The 23,687-nt window shown below is 36.8% G+C and overlaps 1 protein-coding gene across 1 annotated transcript in view; it reads left to right on the plus strand.

Moving 5' to 3' along the window:
- The window catches only part of ENPP3 (ectonucleotide pyrophosphatase/phosphodiesterase 3), a 42,049-nt gene extending 23,679 nt beyond the window's left edge, over positions 1-18,370 (plus strand). The window contains exons 15-25 of the mRNA XM_035538516.2: positions 1,006-1,133; positions 3,025-3,091; positions 4,639-4,726; positions 5,945-6,114; positions 6,225-6,276; positions 7,021-7,175; positions 11,766-11,901; positions 12,855-12,932; positions 14,777-14,909; positions 16,503-16,659; positions 18,197-18,370. Of these exons, the coding sequence (XP_035394409.1) occupies positions 1,006-1,133; positions 3,025-3,091; positions 4,639-4,726; positions 5,945-6,114; positions 6,225-6,276; positions 7,021-7,175; positions 11,766-11,901; positions 12,855-12,932; positions 14,777-14,909; positions 16,503-16,659; positions 18,197-18,370 (1,338 nt within the window). The remainder of the gene's footprint in view (positions 1-1,005; positions 1,134-3,024; positions 3,092-4,638; positions 4,727-5,944; positions 6,115-6,224; positions 6,277-7,020; positions 7,176-11,765; positions 11,902-12,854; positions 12,933-14,776; positions 14,910-16,502; positions 16,660-18,196) is intronic.
- The last annotated feature ends 5,317 nt before the right edge of the window (positions 18,371-23,687 follow it).

Genomic DNA, 23,687 nt, shown 5'->3' on the forward strand with positions numbered 1-23,687 from the left:
TCTTTTGCAGAATGATCTCCTCTCCTGAGCTAGCAAACCCACTGAATCCTTACATGTTGCTTTTCACTGTGCTTCTTAGATGACTATCCAGGGACATTTTACTCTCGTTTCATACATGAATGTCATTCTGTGCATAGTATAGAATTCTACGGCTCAAAGGTGAAGATGTCAGATCAGACTCCAAAGCATGCGATAGTTTGTGTGCTGCCTGTGTGATAAAACAGGTCCTCTTCTCTGGCTTAACCTGCTTTCTACCAGGAATTCCCTCAGCATTTTAGCTGTTCTGTGTTGTCCCAGATTTCTGAACGGGATCAACACCTCTAAAACATTGCTGTGATTGTTGCTGGCTGGTGGAGTGGCTCCTGATGATGATATGCAGTTAAATCTTTGCAGCATGTTGTATGGCTGTCATTAGGCTCTTGATGGCAAACTCCTTCATGGTATGCCTGTTAACACAGCAGTTATATTAACATAGTAAATGTGGATGTTAAAGCTAAGGACTGTAGCTAATAGCTGAGCACTAGACATTTAGATGTTCAATCTTGCACCTAAAACTCTAGACTGTACTATGTTATGTATACTTGGTTTTCTTTGTTGTTTATTGAATGGCAAAGTAATAGAAGATGGCAGAAAATCATGAACTACCTAGGAACTTTCTCTTGTAGTTTTTGAACTTACATACGAGATGCCAGTGACATTAGTACGGATGTATAGAGTAAACATTACTACTAAATGTCTTTCAGCCTTAGCAGTGCTTTTACCACAGTATTGGTATGCTTACTATATGTATTATAGCAGTATATTTTCAAACAATTCCAAAATAAGTCACTTTTCTTTCCATTGCCTCTTGGGCTGAAAATGAGATATGCAGGGTTATTGGAGAAGCTATCTCTGAACAATATGATTTGTGCTTACATACCTGTCACTGTTTGTGATAATACTCAATGATGGATTTATTTTTGATACTGCACAAAACTCATGAGTGGGCCCTTTCCTGTGTTGCAGTGCAAAAGATCCCCTCAGCACTTCAAGCCTTATCTGACACCTAACCTGCCAAAACGGTTCCATTATGCTAACAACATTCGTATTGACAAAGTTCATCTTTTGGTGGATCGACAGTGGCTGGCTGTAAGGTACCATCATGTTTGTGACTGTTTTCCTTTTCATTTCATTCGTTGATGCCTCCTTTCTTGTTTTGTAAGACTTGCAGTGTTACATTTAAATTTTTTTCATGTGTAAAAATAATGTAAGCCAAGAATGTATTTTAGTATGATTGAAATCTTAACAGTCTATTCAAAGAAGTCTAGTACTCCAGAACAAATTTTTACAGAAAAAAAAAGAAAAAAAAAACCTATATTAAAAAAATAGTATCAAAAATAATGCAGTTAAAAGTGTTACGCAAATCCTTCCTAGTATCTAGACCTTTTCCTGGTGTTAAGGTCATCCTGTCACTGTTCTTCTGGGCCCTTATGACTTCAGTCTGCTGTGCTTGTGGATATGGCCAGTAATTAGCATTATGAATCCTTCATCAGTAGGAATATGATGCTTATGTTTTGTTTTGTTTTGTTTTTTTTCACTCTGTGATCCTACTGAGGTCATTTTTATATGTATGCTAACACACTTCTATAACTTCGTCATTCTTCACTGGTCTGCAAGTCAACACAATCTCATTCTACTGTTTCTGGCATACTTTACATGTGTTAAATACTTGTTCCTCTTCTCTTTTTCACTTCTAAATATGGCTATATTAGTTTCCAGATCTACATTTCTTTAATAACTCACCAAAACACTGGTGAGTTGTTTCTAGCCTTGGGGTCTCCAGAGGCCAGCTTGGGCAAGTCTGTTGTCATCTCATGTCTGTAGTCTTCTGTGTCTCCCCTTTTCAAGCCCCTCTGCTACTGTACCAGGTCAGTTTTTCTCCACACTACATCATTACCTCAGAGCTGTAAATATCTCATTCTACACAGAATAACCAATTTTTACTGCTATCTATATAAAAAACTATTCTCAGGACAAAGTTGGTGGCATTAGTAGCAATACTGTATTTCTTAGATACAGGGCTACAATAGCAAAACTAAGATCTGACTTGTAGTTTCAAGGCTATTCAAATACTAGAAAATACCTGATCAGTACATGACTTGATTGTTTATTTTAATGCAACCAAATAATTGTCCTGGACCTAAAAATAAATGCCCAGGGAAAAATCATAGAATCATAGAATATCCCGAGTTGGAAGGGACCCATAAGGATCATCTAGTCCAACTCTTGGCACCGCACAGGTCTGCCCAAAGTTTAGACCATGGATAAAAATGTCACATTCACCTTTTCTTTTTAGCTCTGCTTGAGTGTTCTTGTACCTCCGAAAACAGGATACATAGGTCTGACAAGTATGTGTTGAATAAATATAAGATGACTATGTCTTTATCTTTCCAGGTATCTCAGCAACAGTTAAATTAATACAAGCGTTAGTCACCATAAGTCAGACTATTTTGGCGTGTTAATAATTCTATAACCCCCTCACACATACACATCTCTCCTTCACCCTTTTAAGATATATGATGAGATTGCACTCTCTTGTAAGGCAAAATCCCTTGCAGTCTTATTCGTGTCGTTCCACAGAAGATAACAGATAAGTTTTCCCATTATTACTTTTATATTAAGTTGCTGATACCACAGAATATAACTGAAGAATTCTTCCTAAGCAGATTACACTGTTGTGAAAGTTCTTGCCGAGTAAAGGCCTCAGTTCAAAAACAGGCATTTATTCAATTTATTTTGAAAACATTGATTCACTGTACACTCCATAGTTGCTTAGAATACATTTTGTTTCTGTCCATAGCAAACTATGTTATAAGATGGAGAGTTCTTCATAAAGATGGACACAGGATGAGCAAAAAGCAGCACAATATTATTTCAGAGTCAGTTCTGAGGATGTTGTCCAGAGTGCAGTGATTCAGGATGACTCTTACTAGCTGTCTCTATTTGTGCCATTTTAATTCACAGTGTATGATGGTTTCTTCTTAGGGACAACAGTTACACGTTTTGTGATGGAGGTAACCATGGCTATGACAATGAATTTAAAAGTATGGAGGTAAGATGATTTCTATTAAAGTCTTGCATCTTTTCATGAAGAAAATCAGTATGTGCTAGATGAACCAGGAGAATATATAATAGTTTTTGCAGTGCGCTTTTTCTTGCCTGTCATCCAGACATGTAAACTGTGAACATGTATGGGGTTCACATACTGGTATTGCTTTTCATCAGTGTGTACAAGTCCAGCTTCTTTGGGATCCTGTAGTAAAACTTGTTGTCGCTCACCTTAACTTCATGGAACCAGTAAATCAAGCATACTGTGTTCAGATGTGGAACACTAAGTTCTTTCCTTTTCTACTGAAGCAATGACTGAAAAATCTCCATAAGCTCTGGGAATCCAGTTGAACATCTGAAGGCCTGTGTGCTCAAATAAGCTAAATCTCATTTTCTCTGCTTGTCTTACAAGCCTTAGGCATGTCATCAGGGCAAAAAGGTCATTAATATAGTCTGTACATTAATATAGCCTGTATTGAAATTTTGTCTCTTTCACGTCCTGTAACAGGTCTATTTAGAGTTCTTGAGCTTTTGAGCTCAAGAGGATACATATTATTCATGTACTTTCTGTGATGTGAACCTTTAAGTAAGGTCAAGCATACCTCTACTAGTCCCATGTCCTGTGCCTAATAATGAGATTCTTCTAGGTCTTCACAACTGTATTAAAATCACATGTCAATATACTGATCAGAATGGCACTCAGTGTTTGTGTTGGAAAAAAAAAATAAAGTTCTGCTTGACGTAGAGACATTAATCATAGATAATCTTACGATTATTAAACGACTGATTAAAAAAATATTTATTTATAAAGTAGTAATATGTCTTAATATTGTCTTTAAAATATATTAAAAATTCCTTTTCTATTGTGAGAACATAAGAACATTATTTTAGAACAGATCATTGTCCTGTTTAGTCATGTTTTCTGTATCTCATGGCAGAGAGCTAAGAAGGCTTATGAAGTAGTAGAAACTGATGTGGGACTGTAGGTAGTATCAGTGTTCTGTTAAAATGCTTACAGATCCCAGCAAGGGATGTCCAGTACTAGACTGTACTGTTGGCGTTACTGACTTAGGTCTCAGCAAAGCTTGAGATGGGTCTCCCCAGTTCCCTACTGCTGGCTGTAGCCACAGCAATAGGCTCCTAAGCTATCCAAAGATTTTTGAGAATGCAAAAAAAAATACAAAGCCAAACCTTATATTTCTGGCTCAATATTAGCATTTAAATAGGATCTGTGAGTGCCAAAACTCTGTGTTTATTGAAATGGTATTGTTGTTACCAACTTTTGCAATGAAAATATAAAAATGTGTGAATTTGAAACACAGCAAGCAATAATTTTCATAAGTATGCATCAAAATATTAAAAAAGATAAAATATTTTTTCTTAAAATTATAGGTAATGGGCAAAATTTGCCTTTTTTATCAGAGCAATCCTGTATTGTAACTTATGACTGTGAAAAGGTTATTTTGGTCCAGTGTCCCCATTTGCATAAAATACAACTGAATTGTTTTTTTAATTTGGGTTCCTTTAAATAGCATTTTTTTTCCAATCTAGGCTATATTCCTAGGATATGGCCCAAGTTTTAAAGAAAAAACAGAAGTGGATGCTTTTGAAAACATCGAGGTTTACAACCTTATGTGTGGTGAGTAGAAACAATCTAGTACTTAAGATGATAAACCAGCAGTGCTTTCAAATGCCAGTGTTGTGAGAGAAAAAGAAGAGTAAGAGTAACAAGAAGTTTGGTGAATTCATTCAGAAGCTATTTTTTTTCACAAACAATATGGAAGCCATGCTGTTTTGCTTCCTATATGGTGCTGAAAGATTAACTGCCAGAAATTATTTTGCGTTGGAGGTTGTTTCTGACTGCAAAAGAAGTCCACTAAAGAACCATGGAGAAGTGCTCCTGCCATGTGGGCTTGCTGTTGAAGTGGTGTCTGTGGAATCATTTGGGGATAAGAACCTTTCAGAGAGAGTTACAGCTCTTGCTCGTAGCTTCAGATGAACCATTGCAGCCACGACAGTAAGCAGTTAGGAAGTATGTTCCTCAGAAAATAAGGATTAAAGGATCACACAAAAATGCAATAAAATAGAATGCTTACTGAAGTGAGTCCAGAGGAGGGCTACTAAGATGATTCGTGGTCTGGAGCAGCTGTTGTATGAGGACAGACTGAGAGAGCTGGGTCTGTTAAGCCTGGAAAAGAGAAGACTGAGGGGAGATCTCATCAATGTGTATAAATATCTGAAGGGAGGGTCTCAAGAGGATGGAACCAGACCCTTTTCAGTTGTGCCCAGAGATGGGATGAGAGGCAGCGGGAAGCACAGGAAGTTCTGTCTGAATATGAGAGGGCACTTCTTTACTGTGAGGGTGACAGAGCACTGGCACAGGTTGCCCAGAGAGGCTGTGAAGTCTCCTTCTCTGGAGATATTCAAAACACGCCTGGATGCCATCCTGCGCAATGTGCTCTAGGTGATCCTGTTAGCAGGGGGGTTGGACTAGGTGATCTTCAGAGGTCCCTTCCAACCTCAACAGTTCTGTGATTTTGTGACTTGCAAACAAGTTTGTACTCTGCATAAAATCATTTAATCTCAGGAATGTTATGGCAATGTATAAAACTGCATGAACAGTACTCAAGTACATAGATTACCAAATCTTGAAGATATCAATGAACCTTTGTATCTGGAAAATTGCAAGATGATGGTAGTTAACTTAATAGTTTAAATAATTGAATAACCTGTTTGTTCTACATTTAGAAAAAAATTGACAGAAAATGCATAGCAGTGGACAGAGAGTCTATTTAAAATGCTATTCTAGTCTTAAAATAGCTTTAAAAATGATTTAAAATTTCAAAATTTCCAACAGATCTGCTACATATTACACCAGCACCAAACAACGGAACACATGGCAGCTTAAACCACCTGTTAAAAAAGCCTTTTTACAATCCTTCACATGCAAAGGAGGAGTCATCTCCTTTATCATGTCCAGTTTCCAGTCTGATTCCTGCAGATGAATTGGGATGCACATGCAATAATGTAAGTAGGAACTTTTGGAATCTTTCAATCATCTTTTTCAAGTGTGTTCTCATTTCTTTGATTTTTCTAAATGCTTGATTCATTCTGAAGGATTCTCTGATATTTTACAGATCACAGATTCTGCAGTAATAAACATGAGGTTAAATCTCACCACAGATGAAAGTAAGTAGAAAGAAATGAAAGGGACAGCAATATTTTTAAATCTATGCCTGTTCTATATTTTAAGCTATTGGTTTCAGTGGGAATTTTTGCAATGTTAATTGCAATTTGAAGTGAAGTAGGAGAGCCAAGTCAGAAGCATAACTTTTTTTCTTGTTTCTTTGCATTTCCTTAAAAGATACTAATTGATACTTTTGTAGTGACATTTATGCACAAGAACTAGATCTGAATCCCATTAAAATCTTGAGAAAAACCACACAGTTTTCAGTGGAAAGCCTGAGTACTTCTGAACTATATGACATATCTGTTTTTTGCCACCTTGCAACCATATGTTTGTCTTTGATAAAAATTCTCATACTACCATGTTTTTCTGTGAGGTTTCTGGAAATTTTACGAAGCATTTCAATGTTTGCTAGCTTAATAGCTCTCTTTCCACTGGCAAGATGAATTTTAAAAAAATTTATATTCATATGAAATTGCAAAGAAATGAGAATTTGCCTGTCTGATGTCATATCATGTTGACCCCTCTACGTTAAACAAAATTAAAACTGTTTTCTACATTTCTTTATTCCACTTAGAAGCTAATAGCTTAAAGAAATACATGCTTGTGTTTGTTGTCAGTTCTGTCTGTATTTGTTAATGCTTTAATTTACATCTTGCTTTGTGTTTTTTCTCTGCTGGCTTAAACCTTTGTGTCATCAGAAATGTTATAGAAGAATGAATCAATCATTTTTTCTTAAATTATAGTAAAGAATGCAACCTCATACCATTTGCCATATGGGAGACCCAAAGTTCTTCAGAAGAACAGCATTTATTGCCTCCTTCCCCATTATCAGTATGTGAGTGGATACAGCCATGATATCTGGATGCCACTGTGGACTGCATACACTGTGAATAAGCCTGTAAGTTATCAAACATTTGTATCATTCTTAAATGTCTAATACACTGGACTGAAAATGTTGTTCATTCATTAGGAATTCTGGTTAAGGACTGGTGGATATTATGTGACCAAGGCCTTTATTTCTGAAAAGGAAAAAGTATCAATGATATCTGTCAAATTTTAAATATCTAAAAACATGTTTAAATAAGTGGGAATGGCCATATGTTAGGGACACAAGATATAAAAGAAGTTCGTTCCATTAAGCCAGTTCTTTAAAAGAGAGAAAGTGTGAAGGTTACTCCAACTTGCCTGTCAATTCCTGAGCAAAAGTGGTCTGTGATTTCCCAAACAGAAACTTTTAAGTTTTTCAATGATTATCATAGTCTTTATCCTATTAACAAACCTTTATACAACTCTGCAAGACAATTTGTACTAATGCATGATATGTTTTGCTTATTTGTTCCTATTACATTATATAATTTATGAAATATCATTACATCTGAATGAAACTCTGAGAGTTCAAGGGTATGCAACCCTAGAAAAATCTGAGTTCCCGGGGTCTGTAAGCTAGTGGACATTCATGAGCTTAATCCACTGTATAATTTGACCCTTTTTCTAAGTTGCCACGAGGAAACAACTTTTACACTTCAACATTTATTTTTCTCTCTGAAGAGAACTGTGTTAATGATATCTACGTGATTTCTTATTTTATCTGTACACATATGGGGAAATAATTTTAAACATATATGCTGCTAGAATGTTTGAATTTCAGAAAGTTTTACTCTATGCTTTATACTAATTGTTCATAATCTGGGTGGAAGATCATAAATCCAACCCTAACAAGGCTTAAAACCTAGTGAAAAAAATGTCAATTTCAGCAAAGATTATTTTTACTTCATTGTTTTTGATGATCTGCTCTTATAGCCTGGTATGAAAGTGCATTACCATACTGAAAACCAGTTAATTGTGGGCAGATTTTTTTTCTGAATTTGCTTAATTACAAAATCCCACCAGAGTTGAGGTCTTTTTAATATTTCAACAACAGCAGCAAAAAGCTCAGAAAATCAAGTTACTTTTCAGCCATTTTCTTTTGTTGAAAACCAAATTCTCAGTTGGAAAAGTTTTTGCCCAATGTAAGATCTAAGTTAACACAAATACATATATGTGGGAGTTTCTGGTGGTGATTTATGCAACGTTGTGGGAAGTGGTGAATGATTAAGACAGAAGTATTAGAGTGTATAGCTCACAGCAGACAAGTACAATGATGTACATTTCCTATAGAAAGAATAGGAAAGAAGAAATTTTCTCTCTAATACTCTCGGAAGCACAATGGTGAAAGGTTGTAAGTTTAAGAGTCGGCTCAATTACTAACATACCTTCCACAGTAAGCTGACATCACAATTTTAGTTTAATTACAACATGTAACACTTGAGGAAAAGCTTTGCAAGTTATGACAGCAGTGGAAGGACAGAAGGCTACAGCCACTACCTTTGACTGTAAGCTTTGGCTACATTACATGGGAATGGCAGAAGACTGCAATTTCTGCATAATTTTAATGTCTCTTACATTATTTATGTTTTCAATAAAGCTTGTGCAGAGATTTATACAATTTGCAAGGTGGGGTATTTTTTTGACAGTAGATAGCTATAAAGGAGGGTTTAAACCATAAAACAAGTGGTACAGGCTGAAGGTCTGCTGGTTTTGTGTGATTTAGAAGTTTTGAAACTGGGCTGGCTGATGAAGCCAGCACACATGCACACTTGCACTTGATACAGAATCAGGGATATCATGAATAATATATAGTTACAGATCTTAAATAAATGATGTCAGACTTCAGGTTGCTTAGTATTCTCAGTCAAAAAAAAAAAAGATTGAAGGATATATTTTTTTTGAGGCTTTATACTTTATATACTTTTATACTGTTATATATACTATATACTTTTTTATACTTTTTATACTTTTATCTGCCAGGGAAGAAGGCAGGTTCTTCCTGCAGAAAGATAGCTCCTCCACCTGGCCACAGACACCTACGGAATGTAGAATATCTTTGCTGTATATAAAATCTTTGCATATAATATCTTTGCTGTATATAAAAGTGAATTCACTTTTTACAGTGGAACTGCAGTTTTATTTGCCATTCTGAGCTTTCAAGAGGTTTTCTATGTAGGAATCTGGAACATTTTTTTGAGGTTAAAGAAAATTACATGTAAGAATTTTTAAGTTTACTATAAGAATGTATTAAAATGTATAATAATCTAATCTATCTTATGATGAAAACTGCAATGATACATGTCTAAGTCACTGAGTTTTTTGGAACTACAGCTCAGTGCACTGGGATAATGGAAGTTTTGTTTTGTGTGGTTTGGCATTTTTTCTTCTTGATTACCGAAAAAAGATTCCTGGAAGTGGCTGAAGTTGATGTGACCACAGCAGATGCTCAAGTCTGTCATGTAATGCAAATATCTCATGCTTCTCAATGTTAATTATGAACTAGTCAAAAGACAAAAACCTGCATCAGAAAAGGTAATGCATGGTGTGGTAGGCAAAGCTATTTTTTACAGTTGTAATTGCATTCTTCACGAGGCATTATGGTTCTTTGAACTTAAAGACAAGGAGCCAAACAGCTAAACCTGGCCTGATTCTGAAGTTTTGAGAAGGTGGTTGTCAGTGTCAAGACCTCATTTCTTAATAAATCAGCCCTTCCAACAGCTTCTTTGAGAATCTTTCTATTCTTATCGAAAGACTACCTATTTAAAAAGAGCTAATTTCTCTCTTTTGAGGAAGAGGAATGGAGAGGTGGTAGAGTGAGTATATTAGTTTATAGAGCATCAGAAATAAGGCTTGCAATCTTGGGTTTCACTAACTGTTGATCTCATTGTACTAAAAGGTGACATAGGTAGCCATTCTCATCTCTTGGCAGCTTTAGATATTATTCACCACCTGACTTGTAGATCTTTGAAAAAGCAAGCTGAAATATTCTTGAGTGGTTGCTTTTTCAATATTTTGAGAGTTCATATGATGTTCATTATGAATTCTCATTTCTTCAGTTAAATTTTCTCCTGTGTTGCCCAATGTAAACAGCCATGAGCAGCTTTCATTTTCTGAATGTATGAGAGTGTTTCAGAAAATACAGGATGTAGTACGCACATGAGACAGCTCTAAACCACTGTCTTCCTGCCATGGCACCTGTATTACAGCTCATATTTATAGATAGCTTCAAGTAACATAAGATAATAAGGGAAGAGTTGGGGGATATTCTCATGGCTTCAGGCTGGAGAAAACATGAATGGTCTTGAAAACCCAGCATCATGATATAGGTCTGAAAGTAGATTCATTGCTGTATTTGGATAACATAGGTGTGACCCCTATATTTAATGAGAATTAAAATGAAGTTCTGTTCAGGACGGTCCTTGGCATGTTTACTCTGTCCCTTATTACTTTGATTCATATTTTCTTTCAGGGAGCATGGAGAAATCAAAGTTGTTGTTGAATATCACAGCTTAATTATTAAGTTAATTTCTTCAGAGTGAACCTGATCTGTTAACCTTGCCTGATTGATTTCAACACTAGAAAGGACAAATTCCAGAAGTGAATTGGGTGTCAGTTTTGTATTGGGATTTACATTTGCTTAACAAGGACAGTTTATCTTCTCAGACGGCAAAAACAGCCTTTTGTATTTTGTATTTCATTGCATGCCGTATATGTATTTTCCATTAATATATAACCTGACTGTGATATGAGCATCGTTACAAATTCACATGAAAGTAAGTAAAGAAATTAAATCAAGAAGTGTGAAGAGGCATGAGAGGAACTTTCCACTTCTTTATTTTTGTTTTTTTTCTGCTTGGTTTAAACCAATCAAAATCTACAATGTGCTAAAATTCAATTTAGATGTTTAACTTCTTCATGTAAAGGTGTAAAAATTAAATGTGTTCCCTTCTTACCAAAATGAAAATAAATAACACGTAAATAAGTATGAAAAAAGAAAGTGTAGTTAAATACATAAATACACATTCTCATGTTTTGTTTAATGCTATTGTATAATATAAGGCTATAGAAACAATTACACTAGTCAGAATGACTTTTGGCCGGGTATTAGCTAGTGCGTATGCTAACATTAGTCAGTTGAAGTTAGTGAAGCTAGCCAGTAAAATGTGCTGAATTTACCCTGAATTTATTTAACTTTCACTCTTCAAAGGCACAGACTGTTATTATTGAGATAGTATTCTCAGATGCTAAGGTGTGGTGTTATTGCCATCTTTATATATAAACTGCTTTGCAGGAGGATGTGAAATCATATTTGTGTTTCCAGAAATTTGTAAAAGGGATGAATGAGACAAAGGTGTCGCCTGTTTTTGCCTAAGGTATAACCTTATTTTTGCTAATACAGCTTTAATCCTTATGCTGCATAAGGATTTCACTGAATTACCTACAAACAGAAGTAGAGGAAAAACACTTGGCAGAGAGCATCAGTGTCCATTACTTGCATTGGCCTGATTCATTATGAAAACAGGAGAAAATTCAATGAAGACCATTCTAGAAAGTTAAAAACATACAGAGCATTATGTTAGCCACAGCCGTGGGTGTAATACTTTTTTTTCCCTTTTCACAGGAAAGCACATCTTCTCTTCCTCCCACTGTTTCAGACTGTCTGCGGGCTGATGTTAGAATCCCTGTTGCTCATAGCCAAAATTGTTCCGACTACCCAGAAGGGCTGAACTTGACATACGGTTTCCTCTATCCTCCCAGTGAGCATGATACTTTTTATAGCTGGAGCATAGAAAGTCTTAATCAGCTGGATGTGGGTTTATGTTTAAACATATACCCAAACACCAAAACAAACTTCTTTGGATCAGCATGTTGGGCAGAAAAAGGTTTCCAGTGTTTGTAGACTGACCAAAAACCAGACAACTGTTACTTGTATCTAAATATTTTCAGCTTAGAACATTTACGTTTTTCTTTAGAAAATGGAATAACTTGAATGTGATGAAAACTGGTCAGAAAGATGTAAAAGGATTTGAGTGAAGAGCTCCCCCTATTCCTCTGTATGAAAATTCATTTTCTATTGACAAATTTGGTAATGACTGTATTGAACAGGTTGTAGAAACAAATTTGGAGACATTAGTTTTGGAGAGGATCATGCACTGATGCTCAAATATCAGCTTCAGTTACAAATGGATAGGAATCAGATAGGCACGGAGCCTTTTTAATCATATCACAAAGGTACCACACAAATTAATATACTTTGGAAGATACTTTCTTTCTGGGGAACTTGCTTCATAGAGAGATGAAATCAAAAGAAAACACATCTCATGAAAGCGGAATAGCCTGGAAAATACAATAGGTGATAAATACAGTGACTTTATGCACTAATAGTTCCTTTCCAGTCTACTCCACGAACAAATAAATTAAAATTATTCTCTGAGATATTACATGTGAAAAAAAAAACACAAAACTGTCATTGGTATTTGACGTAATTATGACAGAAACTTTCTATCTAGCCCAATATAGTTCAGACATAACTGTGTCTTTGTATATGGCTTCATGTGTTGTGTTCTGACTCCTGTGGAGTAGCAGAAAATTTAAATGTTAAGAAATGTAAAGTGATTTAATTACATGTACCTGAAATTTATAGTGACGCATGTATCAAATAGGTCTTTGTATACCATTTCATTAATATATACTTTGTTCTTTTATGTAGACTTCAGTTCATCTGTTCTTGAACAGTATGATGCCTTACTCACCAGCAATATTGTTCCCATGTATGAAGCCTTCAGAGGTAGGATCCAAGATTTTGATTATTTTTGATTAATTTTCTGTAATTAACATTGTGGATTTGATATAGCTATGACAAGGACTTAAAAGCATTAAGTCGTGGCCTTCAGTATATCCAGATCTCATGCAAATGTATTTAAATCTTTTTAAAAATAGATGTATGAAATTTTACAATACACTTACGCAAACTAATTTTTTAATGTTTATAGTCCTCTGCTTAGGTGTACATAACATGAAGTACTAGCTATGGAACTCGTGGAACAATATCCCCATGGGGAAAGGCTCGAGTTGAAGGAAAATGGCACATTTTCTTTTCTTTTGCAAGGTCTCAAGGGAAGACAGGACAAAGTTTGTAAACAGTGCCCTGATACCTGACGTTTCATCAAACAGAACCTCAAACCAGATACTGTAGAATATTTCTTTCAGGCAGATATTTCTGTTATACAAGTACAGTAAGCTACATTAACCCTTTCCAACCAACTTGACTTGCATTTGTTTATAATCATTGATTAGAATTTATACAAATGCCTGTTGTCCTGTTTTACTTTTAGGCTTATGCTCATTCTCGTAGACAAAGAATAGAAAGAGAAATTACTGAAGTAAAAGTAATGATCTGGGCTGAGGCCAGGCCAATCCCAAGCACAAATACAGGCTGGGCAGAGAATGGATTGAGAGCAACCCTGAGGAGAGGGACAAGGAGGAGGTGGTGGATGAGAAGTTTGACATGAGCCGGCAATGTGCGCTTGCAGCCCGGAAAGCCAACTGTGTACTGGGCTGCATCAATAGTAGTGTGGTCAGCAGGTCGAGGGAGGTGATTCTGCCTCTCTGCTCTGCTCTTGTGAGACCCCACCTGGAGCACTGCATTCAGCTCTGGGGCCCCCAGCACAAGAAGAACATGGAAGTATTAGAACGAGTCTTCCATCCTTGGAAGTGTTCAGGGCCAGGTTGGATGGGTCTTTGAGCAACCTGGTCTAGTGGAAGGTGTCCCTGCCTATGGCAGGGGGTTGTAACTAGATGGCCTTTGAGGTCCCTTCCAATCCAAATCATTCTATGATTCTATGATGTAACTACTTTTCTAATGCATTCAGACATCATTTATTCATTCACACATCATATAAAAAATAGAGATCCAGAAAACCTAAGTGGCTTTAATCTTCCAAGTAAATCAAAGACATTATGGAAAATCCAGTGTTCCAAGGAAAACTGTACAATAGATTTAAACTTACAAGAAGTTACTATAGGCCATAAACAAGAATAAATCTATAGGGGGTACCTCCCAGCCCTCCAAACCCATGTTTTCTTTTTTTTTTTTTCCTTGATAACTGCAAATATTCAAATAGTCTTAGTAGATTGTAATCTACAAATTATATTTGCTCAAATAACATTTGTGAAATAAGACAAATTGCCTAGTGATATTTGACATGAGTTCTGTAGAGTTAGGCTAACTCTCAGGTGGTAAATATTCCTTTCTCAAAGCCATTATCTTGGATTCTACTAATTGGCACATTTTTGGGTGCTAGCAGATAGGCCAGAAATAAATGGCCTTTCAGCTTTATAATTGTACCTTTGTCTTCAAATTGATAATGAATGCATTGTCTCCAGTAGTACAACGGAGCTTGCAAGAGGTGTAATAGCATTTACCATTACCCTGAATGGTGAGTGACAGCCTGTACTTTGTGATGAAATCCAAATTCTGTTTCAAGAGTTGATTTTACGGACAGTTTAGTTTGGATTTTTTTTCTTGTCTATCTATAACAAAAAATAAAAAGGCAAGGTGTTCTTCTTCTTTAGTGCAGAAATAACCCCAATTTAAAGTTAAATCTGCTTGTATTTTTTTTTTAATTGCAGACATATGGGACTATTTCCATAATGTGCTTCTTCAGAAGTATGCTAGAGAAAGGAATGGAGTAAATGTTATCAGTGGACCAGTGTTTGATTACAATTATGATGGCCATGTTGACACTGTTGATGAAATTGCACAGTAAGTATACAGAAAAGCCAAAGGTCAAACTCTGGACTATTTCCCGCTGTCTCCAAACAAGCCTTTTTTTCAGAGAGAATGAAAAAACAAGTGTCAAGGAGAACTGAGTCTTCCCCTTCTAATGATACATCCACTGTTGCTCATACAGTGGCAAATTCTCTTGTAAGCAGGTACAATACTGTCGAAATTGAAGTTCCAGTAAAGAGAAAAAGGCTTTGCAGTTACATGTGTAACTATGTACATATATGCACAGATACAGACCAGCAATTTACTTCCTAAGTTTATGCTTAGACTTTTTGTCCTCTGTAGTGGAAATACTGGAAGAATATATGACATCTAAATGTATGGAGGATGTGCTTAAGTGCAGTTTTCTTGCTTCTATGTTTGTTTTGTTGTATTTGTATGTATGTTTATATTTTGTTGTATTTTGCTGTATTTGTTGTTTCTCCCTGTTTTCTCAAACTGTGTTTTAGCAAAGACCAGTTTTGCATGTTCAATGCATTCATGTAGCCGGGTATGTAATGTGTAACATTCCTGAGAGGTACTCTTGGCTTTCATAAAACAGAATTCTGTAAAAGATAAAGACCAAGTATTACTAGGGAGTAGTGAAAGTAGAAGGGAAAAGAACAAAAACCAAACCAAACAAACAGACAAAATAACCCAAAACAGAATATGCAAACAACTTGGGTTGTTCCAAATATAGGGAAAATACCTTTTGACAGTAAGGACACTTACGTAGTAGAAAAATGCTTGGAAATCTGTCCTGCTGAATCTGTCTTTGGAGATGTTTTATTCAAGGCTAGACTTAATACCACATCTGTCAAAAATGGTTTGAGAATGGGAAAATCAACCCTGCCATGAAGTAGGAGGGTGGAAGGGAGGAGAGACTGGAACTTCCTTCCAAGCAGAATGCCGTAATACACAGTCGACCACATAATTTTGTCTACAGTTTTGAACAAGCATGTTCCATTCAGCATGCTATTCAGTCATAGTAAGCAGAACAATGATTTCACTGGTGGTGTTTGGTTAAATTTTGAAGAAATACAGCAAATTTGGGAAGCTCCTCATAAGTTTGTATACAGAAGTGGCCATGCTAACAAAATAACCAGTAAATGGAGGAAAAGACATTTTGAATTAGGTATCCTAAACTGGTGGTATATAGCCACAATTCATCATTCTGGCGTTTCTTGTTGACAAGAATCAGATGCTGATCTTCTTTTCTCTCTTCTTCTGCTCATTTACATGTGGTTGAAATGCTTAATGTAATGAAGGGCACATATGATGCTCTATCATGCCCCATCCAGATGTAGAGATCTCTGAGTTTGACAAAGCAGAGTGTTGAGCACATAAGCAATCCTGTAATTTTCAGTGGGACTGCTTGTAGCAAAAGGACTAGTCCATGCGTGTTTGGCTATTCAGGAAACAGATACTGAGACTATGAATCCCCCAAGCTGTTTATTTTAATCATAAGAAAAGTAGAAGTCATAACAGTGAAAGATCTGTACTGAGATGAATTCTATAAAATACTAGTGGTATCAATGGTTTTTACAGTTGATATCCAGATAAATCCCTTAACTAATGTTTGTTTTATAGGCATGTAAGCAACACACAAATCCCTATCCCAACCCATTACTTTGTGGTTCTGACTAGCTGCAAGAACAAATCCTATACTCCCCTGAACTGCACAGGCTCTTTGGATGCTCTGTCTTTTGTCATTCCTCATCAACCTGACAACACTGAAAGCTGTGCTGTAAGTATAGTTTCATGTTTCCGTGTGCAAATAAGCTTTGTGAACTGATTCCCTGTGTGATACAGTTATCTGGAGAATCATTAGCTGTCTAAAGTATTTAGACCAGTATTTAAGTAAATTCATTCCCAGTAGCTGAGCATGAGTTGAAAGATCATGAAGACTAGGAGAGCAAGAAGCTCCAGGAGAAGCAGCAGGAAACAAACCAGCTGATTGGAAGCAAGCGAGAAGAATAAAAGAGGGTTTGGTAAGAGGACTTGGAAATACTGTCACCTGACAGGTGAGTGAGAAGGGCTGAGAACAGCAGAACAAACAAGTTTGATGAAATATCTGTATGGAAGGCTGCAGGATAAACTTACTCTGGAGGTATCAGAGGTCTTGGAATATTACTCCCTTCAACGTAGCCAGAGGAATTCCTTCAGTCCTTTGTTCCATGTTTGTCAGAAATTAGACAGCAGGCATTTAGATGGATCATTCTGCAGTTGAAATTCACAGTTAACAATCAGAAATACATACTTTAATTAAAGAAGACATATGCTTTCCACTAAGAGTGCAAATCTCACATTTTGTAGCAAACAATGACAATAAATTAGTGGAGTATAACTTGTATTGCTGAACCAATTATTGGAATATATCTATTCCATAAGCCCTGGGATGCAGAAGGTTCCTTAGCTCAGTGTCTGTGTTAGTCTTCCCACACAAAAGTATAGCTGTACAGACTTGAACTAGCCTTCAAAGCAATGCAATTGTGTTTGTTTAGTTAGTGATTTGGAACTCATAAATCCAGATGGGTACAAGCTTATTGCTTAGAAAGAACGTGGGTATCTCCACTTCTGTGTTGTCATCTCAGAGTTGACTGCACAAAATAAATAATCTTTATGAATTAGCCTTTATACTCTAGCAATTAATCTGTTGTTTCTAAAGTTTAGCAAAAAAACCTCAATATCATTGCACTCCATATTTTTCATTGTGTACTGTGAACAATTGTGTCAGAAGAAGATATTGGTAACAGAAAAGCAAATTATCATCTGCATAAAAACTTTGTAGGTAAATAATTCAGCATATTTGATTGTGCTTATATTGCATTGATTAGAGCTTATATTTCCATTTTTTCCCTGTCTATCTAGCAATTATTATTGCTGTCCAACAATCAAGGCTAAGCTGCTGTAAAGACTTTGTTAAGGTTCTCATATACCTGTTTTTTGGCTAGCCTGAGTACTGTAGTTAATTTGTACAGTAACTAAAACTATCCTGACTTGGTTGTTTAAAATAAGACTCACATGTACTTTGTAGTTAAAAGCCATATTTGCCATTTCAGCATAATTTTGCTTCTTTGTTACTTTGGAAGTGGTGAGAGGGAACATCCCTTTGCCACTATGTAAGTGAGATCTGTAAAAGCAAGGCTGCAAAGATGTCTAGGAAAAACTGAAAAAAGTTTTACAAACTGAAGGCCTTTAATGCCATAAAAGGCACTCTCTTGTGTGGTGGTTGTGTTAGACAATGACCAGTGCTGGAACATTGTTCTTGTTTGTTTTGGCAGGAAAACAGGTTGCCTTCTGAATGGGTTGAAGAAAGAGTTCAGGCTCATTCGGCACGTGTTCGTGATGTGGAACTGCTAACTGGGCTTGACTTTTACCAGGAAAGACAGGAATCTGTTTCTGAGATCTTACAGCTAAAGACGTATTTGCCAACATTTGAGACTGAAATTAACTGACTTTGTGTTTAAAAAGTGGTATTTGGAAGAAAGAAAATCAAAGTGATTTCCTTGCTAAATTATGCAGGAAACACGGCTGCAGCTCCTCATTAAGAAAAGACACACTACACAGCTACTTTTGTTTTCAATTCCTGTTCTTCAGTCAAGTGTTTTGTATGAACTGAATAAAAATTGTCTTAATTTACTTAAATTGCCATTGCTAAGCCAATTTTCTAAATTGAGAATATTTTAACGCAAATGGTTTGGGGAAAAACAAACAAACAAACAAACAAAACCTGTAACAGGAATATGTGTCATGGTAGAGAACCCAGAACTGTAAGCTGTATAGAAACTTTCTACAATGGAGCTGGAAAGTGAAACAGTTTGAGAGGAGTGCGTGTGCTTTTTTCCTTGTGTTTATCAGTGAGGTTAAGGTTATCTAATGCCCTGGAATGTTCTGAATTCCTCTTTCTCATCCAATTCACATGGAAACTGCTATGTACTTAAAAAGACATTCAGACTCACATAGAGTCTGTATATAGTGGACTTGTCTTCTATGACCATCCATTGTCTTCTCCACTTGAGTTAATTCATTATACTAGTAACAACTGAAGTGAAATTAGAGTCAATGAGTAATCTGTATTCTGTACCCTTCAGAAACCTTAAAGCATTCTGAACAAGAAGAGGTGAAAGAAACACTATGGCCAGAAGGATTTTGTCAGGATATTTACCTGTATTTGCAATGATTCACGAATGTCTGGCAACACCAAAATATTTGTGTTTATTTTTAAATAGTTAAACCTGAGATTAGAGGATGAAATGCAAAAAATGGTCAGTGTTACCTTCCGTAGTGACTTTATACACAAAAAATCTCTCAAACTGTGCTGTACACAAATTACTGCGGTGAGCAGGGCAGTAGGACAAGGCAGTGGAAATTCCCCAATTCTGCTATTACTGAAATGCTATGTGTTAATTGAGTGTTGAGCTGATTTTCTCCACTAAAAGTGATATTAAATACAGGTATGAATAACAGAAGACAATTGACCATTTGTCTTGTTTGTAGGCACAGTGGGGAATTTTGGAGAAACATGTTAGAGTGTTTCAATTTTTAACTAATTGTAGACTGAAGAAGATATGTCTCTTTAAAAGGAAGTCTTAAAAACTTGTAGAAAAAAAATACTTTTCCACGTCTTAGGTGAGCTGTTTATTCACTTATACTCCAAGCATAGTTTAGCAATATTTATCATGCATCAAGATGTGGGACCAACGTATCACACATGGCAGGTACTAGACTTAAATAGCTGCAAAATTAATTCACTGTCCTCCTTCACAAACTTATTTGTAATTCCTCTTTATCCAAATGTCTACCACCCCTTGCCTCCTTCCCCAAACCCACCCCACCTCACCCTGCTGATATACGTTGCCCCTTCTGTATGAACACCCCTGCCTCTCAAGCTGACAAAAAATGTATTTCTCATTCAGTATTCTGTAGCATCTAACACAAGAGGATCTGGATCACATGTATGGGTTTTAAACAAACTTTTGTGTGAATGGAGTCTGAAATTGCAGTTATTCTAAAAAAGCAAATTTGAAAGTGTTTTTGCCAGGGTTGTGTTTATTTCCCCTACTGTTCATTTAACTGTCGTACTACTTACTGTTTGCAAGTGTAATGGGTCATTCACAGATAAAGGTGGGGAGATTGCATAGGAATAAATAACTGAAAAAGTTATTTAAGGACTTGGTTCTTAGCCCTTTATCCTTCCTCTGGCACTGACATCTTGGTATTCTCCATGTTCAAGGGTCTCCAGCTTTCTCGGTGCCGCTTCTGTGTGCAGTACACAGAGCATCTCTCACACCCTGTGACATAAATGGTGCTATACATTGCTTCTGGCAGTTTTGTTTTCCCTCTTCCTCTCCCCCAAGACTGTTACATCCATCTGTTAGTTGATCTTGTGGTTTCACAGAGCTCCTTGAAACTGCCGCATGCTTTGCGATTTACAGGAAAAAACATGGGAATTGTTCCCCCCTCCACACACACTAAGTGGAAGGGAATAGGGAGCCCAGTCATCAATTGATTTAAAACATGTCTGGATTTATGACTGATTTGCTGGAAAATTCCCCTTCCCCAGTTACGTGAGCCAATGCCTGCATTAGAGGTTGGGAGAACTTTTAGTCTTCTGTTGTATGTAATGTATGATATATAATACGTATTACTATAGAGGACACTTGCAGCAAACATATCATTTTTAGAATACTCCCATTTATTTCTGTGCCTGGGGAATTTAGAATACAGTAAATAGGCAAAATATCATCTTGATATGTCCAGTATGAACTCCAGCGCAAAAAGTGCTCAAACCTGTAACCTCAGATAGGTACCTAGCAGTGAGCATGTCTGAAACTCTTCCAGTAAATCAGCAAGTGTTTTTAGATTACTATTAATAATCTTTGATTCTAGAAAACTTATAGATGTACTGTGCAACACTGATTGTTATAAGAAATCTGGATTTTATGACTCATAATGACTTCAAAGAGCTTTAAATCAGGTTGATAGAATCATGATTAGGGGTTGGATTTGTCCCTGTTTAACCCCCTTGCATCACATAATCAGAGCTGCACATGGGAGAAAATGCAGATCTTCAACCCTGGAGATTTATGCCAGGGAAATTCATTGGTATTTAGGCTTTAGAGACCTTAACTAAAATTGTTAAAAGGTTCATAGGTTTGCACAGGCATTTTGTTTAAGTTTGAAAGTGTAATGCCTTATCCATAGGTAGAAATGTTATTTATTTATTTATTAAATACAGTCTTCCGCCAGTTCACAAGAAAACACTCAATACTGTATGTATAGGGTTGCATTAGCAGTAGGGGTATGGGTATAGCCTGAACTTTATATTAGTTCCCTAAGATATTTTTATGGATCTTCTGCTTTTTGAAATAGAACAACTTCTGCAATATACATAGAGATGGGAATGAAGAGCTGCCTCAAATGTCTCAAAAAGTATTCATATGCCACTAAAGCTAGAAACTTCAACACAGTCATTTGAACAATCTAAATATATACATATTAATTCAAATAAAACTGACTTTTACCATTTCAGCTGCTTACATTTCAAGACTCTCAACATTGGTTGTGTTACTCAACTCTAGAAGGCGTTACAAATGCAAAGAATACTTTTTTTTTTTCATTAAAATTATCAAATAAATTAAATTTCTGATATATAAAAGAGAGTAGAAGGGGGATATATTCCATATTGCACTTCAGGCAGTGAAACTAAATGCAACATTGTCAGAAGTCTACTTAGGACGTGCTCTTAGGGCACGCTATAGGGAAGCTGGACAAAATAGTGTTCTACAGAATGAATGTATACAACTGATATTTTTAACTCAGAAATGCTTACCAATGCAAAGACAGAAACAGTACAAGGTACAACAAATTGACAATAACACATAATAAAACCAGCATATAGTAAATATTTACTTTACTCTTAGAAACATTCTGTTCCTTTGATAACCACTCTAAAGTGTTGTGAGAACTAAGAAATAATGTTGATTCTGAAACGTTAAAACTTGTCCTCTTTTCTAGGGGATGTACATATAACTTTCCAAAAATGACAAGACCTTTGGTTCTGTGTTTTTCTGCCATTTTTGGGAGACCTAAGTATCAAGCTGAAGTGGAATAGATATAAATCAATCTGCTGACTATAAAAACAGATGAGTCCTGGCTCTCATAGCCACCTTATGTGTGAGAATTAAAAATATAAATTCTGTAAAACATGATTTTCTGTTGTCCACTATTGAAACAGAAACTGAACACTCCTGAAGCCATGAACATCTGAATCAGGTGGATTTGGTTGTTTCCCTTTCTTATGTTGACTTCTTTCAGTATTAGAACCAAATCTGTAAGTAAATACAGAAATTTGGCACTATCTATAGCTAGTCTTGTTCCTGCATCAAGGCAGGGTCATATGGGAGAGAACAGGTGAGGGAAACACAGCTTACCCTGCCCCAGAAAATCCTACAGCCAGAGCAAGGAAAAGCCTAAGAACTGTTGTTTAACAAGTGCTACCACATTTCCCTTGCACCACGCCCTGGCCCTTAGAGACTGTCACCATGTAAAAACACATTTTTTTTTCTCCTTTAATATTTATTACAGACGCTGCTAACTTTTTGTCAGTACCTCACTGAAGGCTACCTTCAAAGTTGAGTGCAGACATTTAAATGGCACAGAGCACTCTTGCTATTGAATTCTGTGCCAATACATTGGCACAGAATACTCTTGACTCATTTCTTGGACATTTTCCTCTAGGAAAATAGGATCAATGGATATAGATAGGGCTGATTTTCACCTCCCATGGTGATCCTGCAATGTTTGCACGTAGGATAATAGGATTTTTCATATTCAAAATGTGCAACTGTGTTTTCTATCCTAACTGTACAGTTTCTATGCATTGCAGAGTCCCTGCCTGTGATTGAATTGCTGTCCATAAGGAGTCAGGTAAATATGTTGTGCATCCAGACCTGATGTCTTGGGAGAAGAGGAGGCGCTTGCCTCTTCTCGATCAAGCCACACTTCCCTTCCCAAAGATATTTTTCCCTGGAGATTGCTGGGATGACTTTCCTTCCCAAAGTCTGGAAATAGCAGAAAGTCTGATTCCTTCTCAGTCCCTTTGGGCAGAAATCAAAGAACATGACAGCCCTCAGAGGGATGAGAAGTGAAGGGAGGAGCATGAGTTGGGATCAGTCAGGGTTACAATTTAGGGCAGCTTCAGGTTTGGGATTACCCAGACATGAAGCTGGGGGTGTCTTTTGCCAAGGATCCAAATTACTTTTGGGTGTATATTAAGGACACATGGCAACTGATGTGCCAGATCAGAAACTGCCCACTGACCAGGAAGCCATTAAGGAATGAAGCTTGGCCACAGCCTGCTCTGTCTGCGATGGTTAAAGCTGGCAGGAGAGCAAATGCTTCCCAAGCCCAGCTGCAAGGAGGGCAGGTCTCCAGGCCCTACTCCATGCGAGAGAAATGTGCGTGGGAAGAAGAGGACTCCTGATTTTCAGAGGCTCTCCAAGGAAAAGCGAACTTGCTGAGCTTTGTTTGGTCTCTGGCTTGCCTCTGATTGCCGAGTCAGATTGCTGGTTAGCTCAGGGAACAGCTCACCTGGCACATGCGTGTGCACAGCACTAGGGACTGCAGAGAGCCTTGCTATGAGCTGGGGGGCAGGCTGGTGTCTTCTGAGCACGTGGTGGGCACAGCCTTTCCTTCAGGAGAAAGAAGAGGCTGAAGTAATGTAGGTAGTTGGTGGTAAGGAAGTCATTTCTCTGGCTGATCGTGCCTCAA

This window comes from Cygnus atratus, chromosome 3, assembly GCF_013377495.2.
Source record: "Cygnus atratus isolate AKBS03 ecotype Queensland, Australia chromosome 3, CAtr_DNAZoo_HiC_assembly, whole genome shotgun sequence".
NCBI lineage: Eukaryota > Metazoa > Chordata > Aves > Anseriformes > Anatidae > Cygnus > Cygnus atratus.